The sequence below is a fragment of the Genypterus blacodes genome, unplaced genomic scaffold, assembly GCF_046128005.1.
Source record: "Genypterus blacodes isolate CSIRO-AG114 ecotype Tasmania unplaced genomic scaffold, CSIRO-AGI_Gbla_v1 ptg000058l_1, whole genome shotgun sequence".
Classification (NCBI taxonomy): domain Eukaryota; kingdom Metazoa; phylum Chordata; class Actinopteri; order Ophidiiformes; family Ophidiidae; genus Genypterus; species Genypterus blacodes.
The window spans coordinates 3,219,561-3,241,047 of record NW_027466870.1 but is presented as its reverse complement, the minus strand read 5'-3'; the positions used below and the strand labels follow the sequence as shown (position 1 = coordinate 3,241,047).

General features: G+C 42.0%; 2 protein-coding genes across 4 annotated transcripts; one reads left to right on the top strand and one right to left on the bottom strand.

The window, feature by feature from the left end:
• On the top strand, positions 1-9,222 carry gipc3 (GIPC PDZ domain containing family, member 3). The gene is made up of 6 exons (XM_076153414.1): positions 1-285; positions 3,014-3,199; positions 3,753-3,933; positions 5,998-6,107; positions 6,713-6,794; positions 7,793-9,222. The coding sequence occupies exons 1-6, from the start codon at positions 1-3 to the stop codon at positions 7,942-7,944; spliced, it is 996 nt and encodes a 331-aa protein (XP_076009529.1). The 3' UTR covers positions 7,945-9,222.
• A 359-nt stretch (positions 9,223-9,581) lies between these two features.
• tbxa2r (thromboxane A2 receptor) lies at positions 9,582-17,943 on the bottom strand. Of its 3 annotated transcripts, none has more exons than XM_076153318.1 (4): positions 17,629-17,943; positions 14,322-15,209; positions 12,372-12,505; positions 10,577-10,876 (listed from the first exon to the last, which is right to left on the bottom strand). In XM_076153318.1, the coding sequence occupies exons 2-4, from the start codon at positions 15,120-15,122 to the stop codon at positions 10,714-10,716; spliced, it is 1,098 nt and encodes a 365-aa protein (XP_076009433.1). In that variant the 5' UTR covers positions 15,123-15,209; positions 17,629-17,943; the 3' UTR covers positions 10,577-10,713. The 3 variants fall into 3 exon arrangements, with proteins under 3 accessions (XP_076009431.1, XP_076009433.1, XP_076009432.1); XM_076153317.1 differs by having other exon boundaries at positions 10,577-10,891; positions 17,629-17,942; XM_076153316.1 differs by lacking the exon at positions 12,372-12,505 and having other exon boundaries at positions 9,582-10,891; positions 17,629-17,939.
• Between the last annotated feature and the right edge of the window lie 3,544 nt (positions 17,944-21,487).

Here is a 21,487-nt window from a genome sequence, read left to right as displayed (position 1 = left end):
ATGCAGAACGGGGAGGCTATGAGCCCGCAGGACCCCAAGGCGCCAGAGGCTGGGGCTATGGAAGAGCAGAAACCCCCCAGCCAGAGTCAAGGTGTGGAGCCCACAGCGCCTCCACTCCCTCCCCCATCGCCGCCACCACCGGGGCCACCAGAATACCCAAGACCAAGGCTCGTATTCCACACTCAGCTAGCCCACGGGAGTCCCACAGGCCGCATCCACGGATTCACCAATGTCAAGGAGCTGTATGCCAAGATCGCTGAAGTGTTCAACATCTCCCCCTCAGAGGTACCAAAAAGCTGGAGAAATAGATGATTACAAAGAGGCTCTATAGTTAATGATTAAGACAAAAATGTAAATCCATTTGTTCTTGGTCACTCCTTGCATTTGTGTTCTGACAGGCCAAGTTGAAATAGGTGTTAAGTTTCATTCCAGATAGGTTTCCGTGATGCACCATTGAAGTCTCATTTGGCCTCACTTACTATCTGCCAGACTTTGCACTAGTCTGACCTTTGACAAAGATCAATTGTGGAAACAGATAATGGTCTGTAGTCCGTATGCTACACACAGATAACGACAGTCTATGGTGATATAATGGAAATGCCCTTTGAACCACAAAAACGGTCTTGTTTTGTAGATTATTGGAATAACAAAAAACAGAGTTGTGGACTCAATGCGATAGTGGCAATAGTGTAAATATACTGAACAGGTCACAGTGCTTTAAAAATCAACTGTTATTGTTGTAGTTGGAGCTCCTATTCCCTAATCTTAAAACAAATTAAAAGTTTTATTTATACGTATATAGTTTAGGGCCAGTTCACCAAAATTCATCCCAGGTATCACCTCAAGCAGATAGTTTTAGTTTACAGCAAACCAGCTCTTCATTTCTTTGAGACTGTGGTTTTGCTGTCAGGTTACAGCGAGCAGCAGCTGTGAGAAAATGTTTCAAAGGAAATCCACTGACAAAACCTCTAAGGTCTGGCTCAGCTAAACTTCACTGCAGCCTGATACTGAACATAACCAAAGACCACAGGCTGTCTAAGGTGAAGACATCCGCTTTAATTCTTAGCATCTACTGCTTATTTTTACATTTCTACATTCCAAACAGGCAGGTACTTGACATTTACACAGGGGAAAAAAGCTGGCAGAGGATGTAAGTGTGGATTTGGAATGTGCAGCAGGTAAATGAGGTGAAACAGCTGAGGGAAATATGTAGAAAGGCCTTAAACTAGGGCAGGCAGTGTTTTTGTCTATGTCTCTGTTTGCTTATGATGAACTGAGTGAAAGGAAGTCCCCTCAACTGAACTGTGCCTAATGACGTGGAATGGATTTAAGCCGAGAAACAAAACAAATCAATCACAAAACACTGTTATGTGTATTCACCACTGATATCAACCAAGGGCCAGGATTTCTTATTATTAAAACTTCAACATCATCTTGATAAATCATGAATCTTCTACTAATTCAAGCTTTCTAACCATGTAAGGAAAATGATTGGTGCACCTGCTAAAATGCTGAATTCTTTATTATGATGAGCAAGTAAGAAAGCAGTAGATAATCTACACTGGCCTTGTCTAATGACTGTTGGTTGTGTTATGAAGTCAGTCTTGAAGGCTTTTCCTTTCATGTTAGAATATTTCAAAATGTCCCTGTTCATGTTCATGGACTGTCCTTGTACTTTGAGTAACTCTATCTCCTCTATCTTTACTCCCTCACCATGTTCTGTATCAGTTATTCCATAAGAACTAACCTTGATGTTCTTATCAGGCAATCCACCATTCATCCTTTGTCTTATGGGTTTTTTCCCTCAATGAAAAGTACTTCACTAAAAGTAAATACTTAATTAAGCTTTTACTTTTCCATTTAATTACCCTATGTTTTTTATTTCTTTATGTGTGATTTTAAATGTGGGAAACTTTTATCATTCCTCACTCATTATTTAAGAACAGAGCCACAAATGTTTCAGGATGAACACTTCTACTATGGCTTGAGGGAATCAGACCGTTATTGGATGATAGTGAGAAGATCCTTGACCCTGGGCAGCCTGTGGCAGAGCATACATTTACAGTAAAGGACAGGTGCCAGCAAAGACCTTGGACTATAGTCAGACTAGTTTCCTTGCCAATAGAATCACCATAAGCCATAACAATAATTGTCCTGTGAGATACAGCTGACTGACGGTGTCTTCCTGTTTAACAGAAACCCAATCTGAACACGTTCGACCTTTCAGCAACAAACTCAATTCATAAACAAAAGCTGGTTGTAGTCTTGAACTTATGAGAAGTACACTATATAAATCACAAGCGTTTGAGGAAATCCAGATGAATGAATTCAATGTGGATTTGAAGAAACCATAGACGTCACAAGCTTGGTCACACATGTCCAGCTGTATCCTGGGGTGTTGCTGTAACATATGACTCATTTTCTCGAATCTCCAGCTGATCCTGTGATTGTGAAGACATCGTGATCCTGTGATTTAGTGGCGTTTAATGATTTCTATTCTGAAACACTGTCTGTCTCATTCTATCGAAACGATTTCTCATTAACTTGTGAGCAAACTGTTACTTGAGCTCCTACAGCAGAAGAATAGTTGTGGAGTGTGTGTGACATACACTCACACACACACACATTACACATCAGTGCCATATTGTTCTACATTCAAACTAAGCGGTGGCTCTACACAAAAACTGGGTGATTGTATTAAAGATCATACCTTATGCTGAGCTTGTGACAAAATGGCCACAGAAGCAAAACCAAATCTGCTTGTCTAAGCTGCCCTCTGCTGTTGAATTTATATACACCAGGACACACAACACTTCTGTTTTCCTACATTTTCTATGTCCAAAGTGTTCAACATCTAAAACCAGAATTGTCCCTCTAGTTGAATCTATGTTAAAGAAGCATTGACTCTATAGTTAAGTGTAGTGTGTGCTCATATATTGTGCTGCATTATATCTTTGTGTTGATGATACCAGAGCGTGTGCAGGCAATTACAATGTCCATTTCTTCCCCTCAGATCCTGTTCTGCACCCTCAACTCCCATAAAGTGGACATGCAGAAGCTCCTGGGCGGGCAGATCGGACTGGAAGACTTCATCTTTGCTCACGTCAGAGGGGAAACAAAGGAGGTGGAGGTGACTAAGACAGAGGACGCCCTGGGCCTCACCATCACAGACAATGGAGCTGGATATGCTTTCATTAAGGTGAGTGGCACAGCAGAATGTGGTGAGAGCTGGTATTTATGAGACACGGTCAAAGCTTTACAAATGTTAATGCAGGAGGAGGAAGACACTAAATAAGACGGACAGAGCCTTTAGTTTTGTACCTCTTTAGTCCCAATAAAGTGGAAATGTTAAATTAAAAAATTAAATAAATGTTTTAAATGTCTTTTCAAACTGCCATTAACCATTATTTAAAGTAACAAATCGAAATCAAGTGACTGCGTAATGTGGAAATGACCTGCAGGTCTACAGAAGTATGAGACTTGTTTCAGGGTGTCACTCACTCTGCTTGGAGTTATTCTACCATCTAGTGGCCAAAATATGCCAAAGCAGCTTCAAATTCCTCCTAGGGGATACAGTCTTTGACCCTTTTATTTAGTTAAACTTTCATAAAGGTGTTTTTGATTCTGTGATAATGATCATTTTAAAAGTAGGATATCAGGTAATTGGTTGACAACGATTATAACTCATCTAGACTTCAATTAGATGTTTCCCCACAACAGGCCTCTCCTGTAAATGTGTTTTGTTTTTCCAGAGGATAAAGGAAGGCAGCACCATAGACAGGCTGAAGACAGTGTGTGTTGGAGACCACATCGAGGCCATCAATGACCAGAGCATTGTTGGGTGTCGACACTATGAGGTGGCCAAGATGCTGAAAGAGCAACCGAGAGGCTCGCCCTTCACACTGCGCCTGGTGGGGCCCAAGAAGGCTTTTGGTGAGTGCTCGGCTTTACGTGCACCACAAATGAAGCTCAGGGACTTTAAATAGAAAAATAGAAAACCAAAAGTCAAACGTAGCATTTAAAAGACACTATCAAGCTGCTCTCAGCACAAGCAGACAATCCTACAAATCAAAAGCTCTGCTGGTTGGGCCTTGGTGCTTTATGGGTGTCCATGTTCCTCGGTTTGTGGGGCTTTTTCTCCACATTTCATCAGCAAACAGGAGTTTTGGAGGACACAGGGATATTCTACGCATGGCACTGCCAAAGCCAAACAGCTCTTTGAAAATTGGTTAGTGCACAACAAGCCTAACAGCAGTTATTTTAATTAAAGGTGCATTTTTTTCATTCTAAACTCAACTCCAGGCGCAAGACACACACACACACACAAACACACAAACACACACTTTGCTTCTGCTGTGAGAGCGGCTGAGCAGGTTCATCGGTTTACTCAAACAGGACAGATGGCTACTAATGAAATTGATGTCATTTTCATACTTTGCATATAAGCTAATTAACTCCATTTATATTAAAAACTAGTTGTCAGCTGCTTCATGGTGATAATCATGTTACACTTTTGTTTCTTAGGCCTCACATTTAAAACAAATTACACATTCTGAGCCTTGCTTATGGGCACAGCAACAGTCTGTGCGTCTCTTTCACTTGCCTCTTCAAGAAATGGAAAGAATAAGAGTCTTATTTATTATATATGGGAGAGTTACATGGAAGGGAAAGAAGGAAACAAGCTCTTGTGAGTGAGAGAGGCAGACCGGAGCCGAGCCGCCCACACCCATGCTTATCACAGACACAGCTGATGGCCTGACTTCCTGTTACCAATCTGTATGTTCTAGAATGCACAGCCCATAGTCTCCGCACTAACTGATGTCCTTAAGGTCCTAACTTGTAATATAGCAACAACTGATGCTGAAATATGCCTCAATGTCATATTTTGTCATGCCACTCTATTGGTTCAAACTTTCCTATAATAATGTAATAAATATTTGAGATAAAAGAGACTGATGGGCGCAGCAGTTGATGAACAAAGCATAAACACACCCACTCACTTTGTGCTGCAGACCTGCCAATCATAATTTATGTATGCTGATAAATGAACAATCTTAATTATTAACCCTTCCCAGCATAACCGCCTCCAGCGTTTGTTGTGGCATTAACTAAATGAAAATCTGAATATGATGGATTAGAGTGGATGCATAAAACAATTTATTACACTAATTACAACCCTTCATATACACACACTGCACCAGAGAGAGAGAGAGAACAGAGCTGCTACTTTGTTCTGGACTAAATGTCAGTCTGAGCAGGTTCACACTGCACTGTCTCACTAAACACTGAAGAGGAATGTTCCGCCTGATAACACCAGAGCCTCTTCACCCTGCACTCTGCTCTTTTCTCTTATCATTGTTATGCTGTATCTGTTTGGAATTGAACCCATTAAAAAACACATTTTGGTCATATTTGGTGTGATCATCTTAAGTTCTGCTCAGTACCACATAAGTCAAACATTAGAGGTGCAAAACAAGCTTGCACAACAAAGATTGCACAATACTGCTGCAGGTTGAGTTTGTCTGTGGAATCTATATCCTGATAACATCGATGAGCATTTCCACAAGCAACACGTGTGAAAGTGATCATTTGTCCTCTTCAGATAGCGGCAGTATCAGTAAGAGTCGTTTAAAAGGAACAGAACAATGCCGACTCACTTATATTTTCCTTTAGATAGCATTTGCGTCCGTGTCAGCAACTTCATTGGAACAGAAACAAAGCAAAAGATCAAACAAGACTGATGAGTCTCATGAGTCACATGGAGGCATATGGGATCATCATCAGTTTTGAATCTAGTTAATTCGTCCATTTTTAGAACATTAGAAGCTGTGTTTGTTGTCCAGCTGTTTCTTTGTAAAGGAGAAGAAAAAATGTGAAGGGAATGAGCGCCATCAAACAAAACAGGCAAAAAAACAAAGCTATGATTAAAATTTGTGCGTGTGTGTGTGTGTGTGTGTGTGTGTGTGTGTGTTTGTGTGTGTGTGTGTGTGTGGTCAGATATGATTGGGATGAGGACCAAAGCGCCAAAGTCAAGTGAGGGCAAGATGGGGAATGGCAGGGAGACGCTGCGTCTTCGCTCCAAGGGGGCTGCGACAGTTCAGGAAGTGGTGAGTTTCACATGGTCTGCTGGGTCGACGACTGCTATGACCTCCTAACACACACACGTACACATAAACACACAGTATCCTTGACCTATCATTTTAAAGTTAATTCCCTTGTGATCTCTCCATCTTCCTCCTCTCTTGCTTACTGTGGTTTGTATCTACTGAGCCTAATTCCCCGTATGGGACAAGAAATACCTCAAGTGAAACCGACTGAAATGAACCGAAAGCCCTCTATTTGCTTCATGAACACATTAATCAGTCACACACACACACACACACACACAGACATAAACACACTTAAACACGCATGACTCCTCCATCAAACAATGCTTATCCACTTTGTGTGAGGAGAAGAAAGACTGAAGACATTTCTACACCATAGGCACTACCAGCTGACACCTCCTGGCAGCACCCATGCAGGTCACCCAAGTTCTACTCATCCATCTAGTTTGGTGTGTTTATCTAAGCGCTAAATAAAATCTCTAACACACTCTTGGCTAGAACCTCGTTTGGCATGAGAGGACATCCTCACAGTTTTATTTCCATATTTAGAGCGAATGTCAGTGAGTTCCCAGTGACACGGCTGTAATTTACTCTCCCCCTGCCAGCAGAATGAGTTCGAGGAGCGGGCCACTAAAAAAGTGGATGATCTGCTGGAGAGCTACATGGGCATCAGAGACCTGGAGCTGGGTAAGAACCAACACGTCAACGTTCAGTCAACGTAGGGACTTCAGGGAAAGTGAGTCAGTGCTTACAGGATGTTCACGCGCAAGCACAAGGAATCAGACCATACTGATGTCAAGTGCCTCTGATTCACGTGTGATGAGGGGGAGACTCGAGTCCGTTTCAAACCTGAGGATCAAGCAGAGAATTAGGAGCATTTTGAACAGAGATACCAGGATGCGACCAACCTCAGTGTTTTTGCCTTAAATGTTTGTGTAAAGCTTCAATTCTACTCCGATTACAGCAATAAATCCATTAAAAAATCATCATCCCCACCTTAATCATATTGAAATCATTACAAATCGACATCGGTGTAATTAGAGTTAAAGACTTTGAACTTATTCTCTTGTAAATCAATTTATTCATGCTCATAAGGACCCCATCATCTTAGAATGAGCTTAGAAAGATTCTGGGCATGCGTCTCCTCACCTGAAGTACTGATGAAGCAATTCAGCAAACAACTGAATCCTATTAATTCCGTCCACGTACGCAGCTGACTCAGCATATTTTTTTTCTTCCTTCCGCCTTAATCCCATCCAGAGTACAGTGGGCATGTAAACGCACTGAGCCATCTCAGTTCATCATTTCCTGCAATACATTTTGATAGAACGAGCCTGGATATGTGATGTAACCACGTCACACGGACTGAAAAACAACTGGCATCAATCAGTCAACCGTTTGTTTTTCATCTTCAATGTCGATTAGCGAAAAGCAACGGTTATTTATGGACACGTTGTCATTATCTAAGGCTCTTGGTTGCATCACACTCCTCAGTGGCACATTGCACATTCTTTATATATTGACCTCATATATTTCCCAGGGCTTAAGAGTCGATGGCCAAAAGGTTGAATCTCAAGTGATTTTGACCCGATATTAACTGGTGGGAATGAACCCGCAAATCACTTGTGTTCGGTTTGGCCTGAGTTATGTGTGAAATCTAAACAGGCATCTTTTCTTCCTTGCAGCCACCACCATTGTGGAAGCAGGAAGAGACAAGAAGAACCCTGACGACTTTGCGGAGGCCTTGGACTCTGTTCTGGGGGATTTCGCGTTCCCAGATGTGTTTCTGTTTGATGTATGGGGAGCTATCGGAGACGTCAAGAATGGCAGAATCTAGACATGTATACCTGAGAGAGAGAGAGACAGAGAGAGACAGACAGACGGAGAGAGATAGAGAGAGAGGCAGAGTGCTTTCCTCTGTGGGGGGAAAAAGATGTAGACGCTTTTAAGATTTCCTTCCTTCTCCTTTCATGCATTTTTAATAACTCCCTTCGGAAACACGACGGTTACTGCAATTATTTTAACCATTTCCTTTGCAATGAACACGCTAGTGAAAGTGTTTGAGGTGATTGTAAGATACATCATCATTAGCCACGATTTACTGAATTTCAACTTATTATCTATCTCAGAATGAAAATAAGAGAGAATTAAAGTCAAATCTGTCAAGTTTTTCCTGTCAATGCACAATAACAGGAAAGTTGAGCCCAGGATGTTCTCATTATTCCTAAAGAATCAGCCGTGTAGGAATCAAGGAAGCAGATAAGCCACTGTAATGCTTTCTCTCAAATAGAAAGCAAACGGGACAAACAGGACAGGGACAAATGGGGCCACTTTCAGAGTCAGTCATTACTGGAACCAGGCAGAGTTCCTCATGAATGATTTGAGGATAAGCTGGATGTTTATATTCTCGCAGGATGTTTCTACAATACTTAACACAGCAGTGATTTGGAGCTCACAAGTCTTAAAATCTTGAAACACAACTAAAACTTACAACTGATTGCAATTGAAATATGATATTCCGTCAGAAAAATACAGATATTTAATCAATCAATTTATGGAAATGTTGATGAAACCAGATAAAACATCTTAAAAGGAGATATTTTCCACTTAAAATTCATTCTGTTGATCATAGGGATCATGAAACAGTTGCACAGAGGCTTTTGTGGCTGTAGGGGGCGCTGTGCCTAGTGACAGAAACTTTAACTATCCCAAATGCAAAGTCTAAAGCTTTCACACTCTGAATGATCATCATCAATCATCATTTGTTGATTAGTGTGTTCAAAATGAGGCTGGTGTCTTAATTTGCATAAATCCTGTCACTTCATAGAGCAAAACATGGAGATATCTGCATCGTCTATGAAAAGAGAAATAGAAAAAATTATCCAGAGTCTAAAGGGAAATAAGATTTCAGGGGTGGATTTACTTTGAAACCAGTGCTTATGGTTGATTTGATTCCCGGGGCGTTCACCCAGCAGTCAGTGCATCAGTACGTCACATTTCTCCATCATCATTACTGTCACATCCAAACTGAGCTCATTACCATTTCCTTGCAGTCGTTTACAGTTTCCCTGTGCCGGAAAAGTGAAGGTCATCACGTTCATGTCATATTAAAACATGACATCATCACTAGCTAGATTAGTAGTTTGTCTCTCTCGCCACGATACTTAGGACATGTTGCTGTTATCTTGTTTGGCTTGTTTCAAAGACTGAATGTAAATACACTTTCTTCACAACTGGGTGAAAATAAAAGTGACAGTTTGTCCGTCTTATAGTTACTCTTCTTAAATCTGATTTGTTATCGCCTCTTCCTGTCTTGGAAAGTGAACATGAAGGCAGATTTCCTGCTGCAGTGTGACGGTTTGATGCTTCCTTACTCAACCAAACGTATCTAACATCTCGTCTGCTGATCAGCTTCATTTCACACTCAGGACTCATTTAGTTTGCAGCAATAATCACAAGCTCACCGACAAAACATCATGATGGTTCATATTTTTATTATTCAGGCTTGAATGTGTTTATATATGATCAGTTATGCTGCAGACCGACAGGGACTGAACCACAGATTTCACATCCAAAAGTTGTCATGCAGAATAAACAAAATGTCTCAAAAAGTGTGTAACTGATGGATTTCCAGGAACTGAAGAGTTTGGAAAACACAAAACCGAGGATGCAGTTTAATTTCAAAATCACAGTGATGAAGAACCCCCATCCTGGAGTTATGAAGTGATATTGTGTAATTGATGACAAACAGGAAAAGAAATCCTCTCACATTTACAGTTATGCAAAAGTCCCAACGGAAAAATACTGAAACATGCTTGAATACTTGAATGAGCCTGAAAACACATTGGAAATAGTGTTATCTGAATCTACTGAGTTGTAGACCATAAATGTATATTACTGTATATCTTATCTGAATGAAGTAACCATTACACAGATTTAGTCATTTAAATAACCACAGTCATGCTATTGACTAAAACAAGATAATAAGACAAAGATAGCATAAATCTATTGCTCCATAAGATTAGACAGATTCAAAGACGTTTGATGCACTTTGCATGTGTCCCTGCTCTTTCTGGATAAAAGTGTCATTGTTAATACTTAAAAAAAACAGTGATTTCCTTACTTTTACCTTCCTTACTTACATACTTTTAATACCTTTCAGATTGTGGATGCAACCACATATCCTGGTCACAGTTAACCGGGAAACTCCTCAGGAAGCAGAACAGGCCTGTTCCCGTTCCCATTCCCCACCTGCTCTCAACAGTGCAGCTATGGAGGGTGCTACATATTAGTGAGGAGGTTCAAAACAAATGCTACATATAGAGTAATAGAGTATTTCATTGTCTGCCTATACTGCTAATGGAGGGGGGAAGGAGTGGAGGGGCCAGATGGGGATTGAAGCACATAGTCACAACACAAGTTAACTTTCCTTCGTTAACAAAATTGCAGCTCAAATCCACTCAGGGAGAGTGAGGAGGAGACTTCAACGTAGATGTGGGTGTTGTGTCAGATTTCGCTGTGTCTCCTGATTCATCCTGCCCCATGTTGCTCCCGAGTGAAGAGCGGGTGAATCTGCGGATGGTGCCACTGAAAGACGGGTACAAGCTCATGATGGAGCCACGGGACCAGTCGAGGCGTGGGTAGATTTGTTTGAGAACTGCTCGACGAAATAAGATGTAGACCCACGGGTCAAGGATCTGGTTCCAGGTGGCGAAACGAATCCACAACAGTAGGTACCGGATCTGGAGCGGGCCTCCAGACAGCACAGTCTGTGCAATAAACACCTGAGGGAGTCAGAACAGCGAGACGGGAGGAAGAGGACACAGACAGCAAAGAGTGGGCGAGGAGAGGGATGAGTACGGTAAGGAAGGACAAATGAGAGGAAGGAAAGGGAGGAGGTGAAGCAGACGCAGCGGGACGTGAAACATTTAAACAACAAGCAGTGAATTATAGTTGAAAAAAACAACACATAAGAGATCAGAGCAGAGAAAAAAGAGGAAAGATTAATATTGTATATCAGCTGCTCCCTTTCTCTCTCACGCATACACACACTGCTATATATGGATGGGCTAATTTTCCTATTGTCCTACTGAGACAGTTCTGTAGCAACACACTTATTCTCTCTGCTCTCATTAAGCTGCAGCAGTTTGTGTGAGGAATAGCCTGTTTCTACTCTTATTAACATTTGCCAAACGCAGTCTTATGGGGTTTAAACATGCTAACTAACTCCTTTAGGAATGACAAATTGGCTGACTGCTGTCGTTTGCTGCAAAACTAATACCAAAATCCAACATTTTCTCCTGTGGTTTACAAGCAGAGCATGTACAATACCAAAATACACTTTACACAATTAAAAAAAAAGAAAACGGGGTTCATGCAAGACGGCATAACCAGTGGGAAGAAGTTAGGCAATTCAGAGGGCAAAATGATCTCATTGACTTGAGTAAATCTCATTAGATGGAACCAAAAACTTTCTTTAACACTGACTTTGAAAAACAATCAAAATAATTGTATTTATTGGCAGCATTTCTTCTATTAATTAATCGAAACAACAGCCCCTTTTTCTTGCTTACTGACTTGTGATGAGAAGATGAGGCTGATCTCTGATTAAACTCAGGCCGGATTGCATTTTTCATTCCCTGGAACCATAAGTCTGGAACTTAAAACGTCTACAAGAACAGAAGATTTAGCAAATTTACAGTTAATGACATTGATAATGAGTAGAAAGTGATGGATTTGCCAGATAACACAAAGCCCATCTCCTATGTAATCCACCAGGCTGAGGAACTGCAGATGAAATCGTATCTTAATGCATTTCTTTTCTTAGGCTTAACCTCTATCAATGAGATCATTTGTACAGCTCTGCTTTTACGACACACACTCATGTCTATGAAACATTTGCAGATGGTGTGACTGTGTTAACATTGTTTTGATAAGAAGCCGTCCTGGTTAGTTACAAGGAATGAGAGAAGGGCACAGGGGCGATACACAGCCATGACAAAAGGCTGGAACCACACGAGTGAAATGTTTATCAACTGCATGAAATGGAATGAAACAGCGATGCCAGGATGGGGCTTTAGTTGGACCGTGGCACATGCTTCCACTGATTTGTTATCATGGAAAGCTCAAAGCTCTTCCGATAAACTGCGAGGCACAAACGAGTCCAACCATGAGGTTCAGAGGCAGATGTTTACGGCCCAAAGGTCTCAGCGGAGAGAAGCTGTGACGTGCTTATCAGTTCTGCTCTCGTTGCTTTCTACTCGCCTGAGTTTGGACACTTGACACATGATGTATATCCAGGGGTCAAGTATCTGATTCCAGGTGGCCATTCGTATGTAGAACAAAAGAGTTTCGGGTCTTACAGGTTCAGCAGTCACAGTGCTCATCAGAATAGATATCTGTGCAGGGTATCACACAACTGGGGTTAGACAGAACCGCAGGACAAGATTCATCAAAATCAGGGACTGAAGCTTGAATTCTTTACTACGTGATGCTCAAAATGCATTTAAAGATGTTTTATTTTGCACCCCTCAGGTTTTTAGACAAGAGCGTCTTAGTTTACTGGCTGGAATATAAATGAAAAACACTCTTATGGTGACAGATACTCTGCATTATGACCATCTGCCATAAGACGAACTAATTATGTTTTATAAGTATGATTCAATATTCGGGATTTAAATTAAAGGCTAAGTGTGGTGAATGATGCATGCTGGGATATATCTGAGGGAGGTGCTGTGCTTGTTGTGGTGCGTTCAGGAGCTGGAAAGAGGAAAAACTGAAAAAAGGTGCCCTACTGATAAAAGTAGTGAATTAGCTTTGTTGCTTGTAGCTTGTAGCTAATCCCCGACCCTGATTCTCAGTGCAGTTCTACAAGCTTCTTCTAAATGCTTTTGCAGATTGATCGCAGGGATTAAGGGTCACCGCATGCACCCATGCTGTAAAGCCGAACGTGTTCTCCTTAACCAGGGCATTAAGGGGCTCTCTGATCCAAGGATGCCCGGCAGCCTTTCAGATCACCTTGTAAGGAAGATGAATTGCTGAGGAGAAGTGAAGCATATAGAGGGGGACTGGAGCAAAGCCGCTTAGGGATCTTGTGATGCTTCATTTGGGTTTGAGCAGTTTTAAGAAGGGGAAGCTGATAAGAGGAGCTGGGAAGTTAAGTGAGGAGTGGGCACTTTGAGACATCTGAAAAACACTTCATGGTATTTGATGGATGGCTGTACTTGGATTATCAAGTACAGCCAACCAAATTAAGAAGAAATGTATTTTTCTTACGATTAGAGGCCCGGATCAGAACCGAGATACTGATACAAGTGAAGAGTAATGTTATGGTGTACTCTGAAATATTACACATACTGGAATCATAATGACCACAATGTAAGGATACACGTCTCAAACACACACTCAGGTTGAAACAGGGCCAGTTGACTTTCCTGGACAGTGCTGCCAGCTGAACGGTACTGTAAAACTCAGATTACTCCATTTATTATTCATCCATATATGAGTTGGCTCGGGGGTTCTATCTGGAGACTGAGAGGAGAGCTGCAGTACATTAATGTGTTTCTGCATAAAGGAAAGGGCTTTGGTTTATATTAAAGGCTTTTAGTAACTCATGGACTTCAGTCATACTTCTCAAATCAGTCCGTCAAGAGTGTCCCATGGTTTAAGACACTTTAAACACAACTATTCTCTTGATCAACAACTCATTTTTTTTAATCAATGATGGGACTTCCAGGTTTCCTTGAAAAAAATACCATAGACTGTCCACTGGGTGGCGCTGCAGCACTATCCCCAGTCGGCGGGGATAAGAAGAAGGGGTAGTTACTGTCCTTCCCTGCGGGCATGAAAGCTGTAGCTCTGTTAAGCCTTGAATGGAGCATCAAGCTCCTCTCACCTGGAAACAGAGCTTCACAGCCCTCTGCTCTAATCTGGACGAGGCTGATGGAAACGGCTAGAACTTAACAAGAACAGGGGGAGTTTACTCAAACATGAACAGAAAGGCACAAAACACCGCTGGGTTGCCTTTATTCAGTGTTTAGTTATGATATAAATGTCTTATTTATGTAGACTTATTTATATAAAATGAATGTAAGAATGACTTGTGGCCAGTGTTTTTTTTTTCACTCTTTATTGTTGATTTAATTTTCTATTAAAGCTAAATGAAAATGTAAATACACAAATAAGAGCATGCTCAGATAGAAATCAGCTGCTTACCAGAAGGGGGCACCAGCAGATGGAGGCGATGACCATGATCAGGATGAGTTGCACCATCATCTCTATTTCATGGTCCCGGCGCCGCTGCGTTCCGTCCTGCCCGCAGCACACCTTGATCAGCGTCACCACACTCACTGTGTTCAACACAAATGACACAGCAATGGACGTCAAGCCGACCAATGAGAAGACCAGAGAGAAGGCCAGGTCACTTCCTACAGGGCTGATGTTGAAGAAGCACCAGGAACCAGGCATCTGCATGTGGTAGCTCCCCAAGCCCATCACTGGCAGCAGAGCCATGAGTCCGGCAAACGTCCACACCATCGACACCATGGAGAGAGGTCGACGTTTGCGCCCTCTGGCAGAACGCTCAAAAGGCCGGTTGATGCCCACAAAACGCTCAACAGCCATCGCAGCCCCAAGCATCAGAGGGCACAGTCCGTAGAAGACCATAGACATGCCCATGAAGTTGCAGAAGTGGCAATACGGGTCTAAATCTTGCCAGTTGAAGCCAGTAACATGGAAGGAAACTACGATGGAGCCTGTAACTAAGAGACCCATGAAGTCAGTGACCACCAGGCCACACAGGAAGATGAGGAAGGAGGAGCGGGAGCGGCTATGCGTCCGCTGGAAGGATTTAATCAAAACCACGAAGGCGATGAGATTGGAGGTGAGGCCCAAACTGCTGAAGACGGATGAGAAGTAGGCTGAGGCGATGGTGTGGTTGTACCTGAACGGGGGGCTGTTAATAGAGTAGCAAACCGGGACGACCGGGGCGGCAAGTGGGGAGGCGGAGACATTCATGGTGGCTGGTTGGTGTGGCTTTGTGGATTTGAGCTGAGTCAGAGATAAAACAAGAACACTGCCAGGAACCTCATTCCCCTCTTCATCCTGAAAAAGGGAAAGAGAAAAGTCACATTTTAAAGATAGATTTCATAATCAGAAGCCTGGCTTGCAGCAGGATAGAGACGATGTAACACAAAATGAACTCAAAACACATAAGAGAATGAAGAGATGATTAAATCCATTGTGATTTGCAGTGAAGTATTCCCCATGTTCCATGCTATGTATTATGCAAGATCCATGGCGCCATGCTGACAATGCAGTGAGAGAGTCAGCGTTACAACTCAGACGGTACAAAGACGGTACAAAAACCAAAGACAACAGTGAGCAGCAGCATGAGTCAGATGGAGAGAGTGGCACAGAGACGGAAATAGACAGAGAGGAGGACAAAGAGCATATCTTGGCAGGAAATGTACTTATGTGACCAACACTGACAGAGACTGTGACGGGAAAGTGACAGCTGGACTGCTATACTTTCCCCCAGTAATTAGCCCCAATATGTTGGACATTGTAGCATGTCATCCCAAAATATGTAATGTGCAAAATCCCACCTATCCATTATTGAAATACGACATTAAATTCAGAAGAAGCAATACCACTGTTGGCCACTAGATTGTGTTCTCAAAGGTAATTAGTACACAAAGGCTATGCAGGCTACATTCCTCCTCAGATCCGACAGCTGAGGCAGCGAGGATCCACCTGCTGTGGATCCAATTAACTCAGCTTCACTTGACCTTTTCTACATGACATCATGGAGTCATATGATGTCGTGTTCATCTTCTGTTGTAAATCGCGGTTAGAGTTCAGAACAAACTCTCCACAATGCAGGATCTGACGAGGAAGAAGCAGAATGTGTGCAACATGTGACTTTCTTAAACTAGTCGACAGCACTAGTCGACTCGTAACTGTGACAAAGTTCAGTTAATCGGTGGAGCGGACACATACACACGTACACACACTCCACTCGGATGTACAGTGACGCATCCACAGAAAATCAATAATGTGACCCACCATACAGCAACACAAGCAGTCTGCGTGATTAGAGCAGTGTGACATTATGAAACAGGCGGAAATGGTCAATTGATCACACCAGATTATTGTAATTCAGTAAAATAACAAAATTACAGTTGTAATTGTGTCTTGTTCTCTCCTTTGTAAAGAGATTAAGCATCAGTTTCCCACTCTGAGCTATCTTCATCATTATCAGGTCACATTTCTTCATCCCCTCAGAGAATATTAGGAGACGCCGGATGAGCCAGACGTAACCGTGACAACCTTTTAAGTGTGCCATTAGCCAATAGCACTAGCAATTAACTAGGATCAATACGTCATCTTCCTAATAGCACGACTCTGCGTAAAGTAAAGGGACAGGATAGAATCTTAATCATGAGATGGACGAAAAGAATGACAAAAGGTTAATTAACATGAATTTGGTCCAATCAGTACAAACAAACAACAACAAAAACACAGTCACACAATGTTCCACACAGCTACGCATTTGTGTAAGATAATCTCAGGTCCATCTAATGTCCGGCTCAGAGTTCCTATCTCCAAACTCTTAATCAAGTTTATTTATAAATGTTTTCAATCGAAGAGATCCGAATCACTCTATCAAAGCAGAATGCGCTGATGCAGACAGAAACGTGGAGTAAATATTGAGGGAGATAAAAACCATATGTGTGTAGGGAAATAAGTGCGTATGTATGTGTGTGTGTGTGTGTGTGTGTGTGTGTGTATGTGTTTGTGCATGATCATTATCAATCAAACTGTTTCTCAACCGGCTTTACCGGGTCAAATGCCTTTAGTATACTCGGAACTTAATGCCATTGCATCACTGTGTAATTAGTGAGGTAAACAAAGGAGGTAATTATTGAGATTTGTTTCTTATGTCCACTTTTATGTGCTGTTTTATGTTTTTTAAGATCTGAAATCCTAAAGAGGAACTCATAACAGGGACTGGAATATGAGAGGATCCTGGTAAATGTAAAACTTTTTGGACTCTTTTCTTACAAACTTGGCCCCTGGAAACAAGCTTGACGTTTTTTATTGCTGTAGCTGCTCAGTGATGTTATCATGCTGTACAGATCCGGTGGACACAGAGCGAGTGTGTCTGGAACTGTTTGAACAGTTTAAAGTGTGGGGTGCATGTTTGATGATATCAGTTCAGAGACAGACAGCAGAAGAGTTGACACAGTTTTCACCAACACACGTCTGAAGTACACAGAACGAAAACACATGCAGGTCTCATCTTTTTGTTTGTGCATTTCCCTCACTAGCCTTCAGCTAAATGAACCTTTTCATTTCTCACAACACATGTGAAACTAATAACATCAACAATGGCTGCATTCCATTTAGGTTTGTCAGTGCCAGGGTCCTTGTATAGTACATGCTGTCTGATATTGCTTCCTGGCACGCTGGAATGGAACAGTTTAATAAGTGTATTAAATAGTGATGAAAAAGGTCTTACCACCACAGGAGTGTTTCCAGAGATAGTAGCTCTTCAGGTTCACCCTCAGTTGGCACGTTGGCATGACTCCATCCAAGGCATCGCTCTGCTCTTGTAATAATATGAGTAATTATTTATCCCATGCAGAGGTTGGGGAACGTGCCTGCATGAAGTCAGATACATCAGGTCCCTTGATTTAACTACAGACCTACATGAAGTCCTGCACTGTCTCCTATCTACACACATTCATCTCCCCTCTCTGTGTACAGCTATGTGTTTTGCAGCTCAGTTGACTCCGGCTCTGCACCAGGGCTTCCTTCCTCTCTCCAGCCCTCCCCGGAACAGAAGGGGAAGGGCTCTAATGGGAATGAGATCCACCAGGAGCCACAGAGGATGATATCAAAGTGAAAAGAGTACAATGTAGAAATCTGTAAGGCGCTTGTTCGTACGTGTTGCAGCTTATTCTTCTTGGCAAACTTCAAAACAAGCTGACTGACAGAAAATCCTGATGTGTTTGTGAGGGTTCAAGGTGGCAGGGAGGTTAGTGGCGATCTCATTGTGATGGAAGAAGAAGACAGCTTTATTATTACCTTTGTACGTTTTGATGCAGTGTTTGCACATTCAGCAGACACAGAGCGTCATTATGAACCAATTCATGTCAACTCTCTGTCCCTCTGATGAATGGAAGTCCAATATCAATTTTCCTTGAAGTTCTGCCTCCGCCTCCACTGACTCAACCAGTTTATATTTGAAATTGTTCTGTTCACAATGTAAGATCTTATTTTCTCACTGGCGGTGGCATGAAGCTGCTATCATTGTGAGTCTGACACATTTCACACCGCAGGATTTGGACTCCCTGTCCAGATATCATATCATTTCACACACGGGGACTGGCTCAAAGGAGCAACAACAACACTGGTGGAAAGTGGAAAATCAGGACTAAAACTGTGGAGGCTTCATTTGAGTTTATAGGAGAACACACTGACCTGATGGAAACGCCAGCTGTTTTCAATGTTCTTTTAGTTTTTTTAACAAAGAATCAAACTTTTACACAGTTTATAATTGGGTGATGGGTTCAAGTAAACATGTGCAGCGCGGACGTATAACAGGATTCATCAACAGTTCCAGTTTATCCCAAAGCAATAACACACTGTTATCAAGACAGCCTCTGGACAACAGAAGGGGTGAGAGGAAAAACAGAAGAAAAAGTTGTCAGGAAAAATTACACAAAAGGTTTTCCTTATGTTTATTGGAGATGTTGATTAAATGCAGTTTCTGATTAATTATATGAATAATTATGACTAAATACATTTAGTTTTCTTTGCTTTCTTTCTTTGTCTCTGCTTCAAATAAGCCCTCTCTCTCTCACACACACACACACTAAGGGAGAGAGAAAGATATCAAATGCACATGTTATTGTTACGCACCACTTCTATTTTGCCTTCACACACACATCGCCACACTCCTGCTCTGATATGCAGCCAACATGGTCCTCATATCTATTCATCTCTGGTTTGTGGTGAACAAAGTGTTGCAAGTAACAAACCGCAGTCAACATCCACATACAATAACACACATTTATAAGAGCCTTTATACGAGCCCTTAATCTGAGTGCTGGCCCTCTTAATCACAGCCTGAGGATTTTGGGGAACCTAAAATGCCACAAGCATCTATAAAATCCTCCTTAATAGAAAGCTGGAAATGAGGCGAGTACGGGAACAAAGCTGACCATGAGCCCCCCTGAGGGTCACAGCTTACGCAATTTGAACATCAGCAAAATAAAGCAGAAGCAGATATGGAGTCTGGCATCATCTTCAGTCAGAGATTCGTCTATTTCCAGTGTATGAACTGATTCACACAGTCACAGCAACCTCTTGTTAATTTGACGACACAGCTGGAGTGATCTTTTATTTAAAACATTTAATCATCACACATTCATGTTACAATGTGAGCAAAGCCTCAGTCCAGACAATCCATTTACCATTTTGGTTAAAAATGTTGTTCCTTTTATTAAGCCCCGGGGATTGCATATTTTTGTTACAATTTGCATTTTTGTCCCAAATGAACTTCTTACTCAACACGACACAACAGGAACTTTAATGATGTACGACCACAGAAATATAAAATACTTCCTTTGTACCTTCAATTTGCTAAAAAGACACATTTCATTAATTGGCTCATTTTCATTTATTACTGTTTATAATGTTGTTTTGATTGACTATTTGACTATTTCCTTTTCTTCCTTTTATTTTTATATAACACTGAATCACAACAAACATTGTCTCGAGGCACTTCACATACAGAGCATTTACAGAAGCCAAACAAGCACTTTGGCAACAACATCAAGCCAAAACTCCCCTCTAACAGGACAAGCCTCAGGCAGACCCAGGCTCTAGGTGGATGACCATCTAAATTGATCAGTTGGATTTAGAGAGAAGGATAGGGAAAAAGATAGAGAATAGAGAAAGGAGAGAGGGACAGCACAGGGAGGCACAGTTGTTGACTCTTTTCCCCACAATTTCTGACAGGGGAGAGAAAGTTTAGGTCTACTAGTATATCACAGTCTGAATCACACCATGATGCAGGGCTGAATTTGACAAATCTATGGCCTCCTCCCCTCAGGCCTTTAAGGTGGCTGTTCAAAGTATTTTTTCCTCTGGGATTTCTCCTTAAAGGACTGAGATTCCCTCTTTAAGTGCTATTCCCCTGGTGGTGGATGAAAGGCTTGGAGATAAGGGGGTGGGATGGTTGGGGGTTGGAACAACTACCATGTATCACATTTAGGCAACAGCCCCCTGCTGGGAATGCATGTGAAGCTGTTTGGGAGAAAAACAGATGCAGGGTAAAGCAAAGTCAAGACTAGAGACGGGAAGTTCAAGCACCAAGCAGAGCGCATCCTCCCTATGCATGTATGATGTCTAAAGCTTTAAGTCCTACAAACTTCATCCCAAACAAACTCTCCCGCTGCTCACGTCCCTGGCTGTCACACTTTGAAGGGTCCCTCTAGTTTGGTCTCTAGAGTTTTGCTGCCCAATCATTAATTCAGGTTAAGACAGATGTGAATTTGTTTCCATCTCCAGGTGATGCACATCTTGTTCTCACTGACCTGTGAAGAAGCGAGACTCTCCGGGTCCAGAGGGTTGAGAGGGAGATGTGGCAGTCTAAACCAAAGCAAGTCTTTGTTTCTTGTATTTTTAGGGACGAGGCTTTGTGCACAGCTTCACTATTTGCAGTGGTCTTGCTGTTCCCCCATCTGCAGTTTTCGGCTGCTTGGGAACAAACAGGTTCTGCTTAGTTTAACTCCAAAATGGTCGATTTGGTAGCTAATTGCATTAAAGGAGACGAGCTAATGCCCGCAGGTTGGCACTCAGGCCCCTAATCTCAAAGCTATTTGGCAACATGTGGTTCCTGAAGCACAATGAAGCATCTGATGGTGGAGGTTAGACATCATTTACAGCAAATGTGCCTGATGTCTCTGTCTCTGTCTTTGTTTTGACGATAAAGAAAACACATGGATCTACGCCACACAGAAGTGTAAAAGCTACATCTTGATCTGATGTTTCCAGACATTTTAAGAGCTTGATTGTGTTAATTGCCTAGAAAAGTATCTGTATAAGACATTCTGGCTCCCGTTGTGCTGTATGCAGAGATGCAGGTCAGTGTCCTTGCATGACCTTTATCTTCTGAGCATTTTCTCTTCGTGGACACAAATCAATTGTAAACAAACTCTGAAATACCCATTAGACGTTGTGGGTTGAGCGTGCACGCGGATGATTGGCCTTTCCTGCTTCATAGACCATTAAAGGCTCCCAAATGTTCTTTGCAGATGACACCAAACCGTGAGAAGTGATCTGTGAGAACCGTCCCAGAAAGGTGCTTG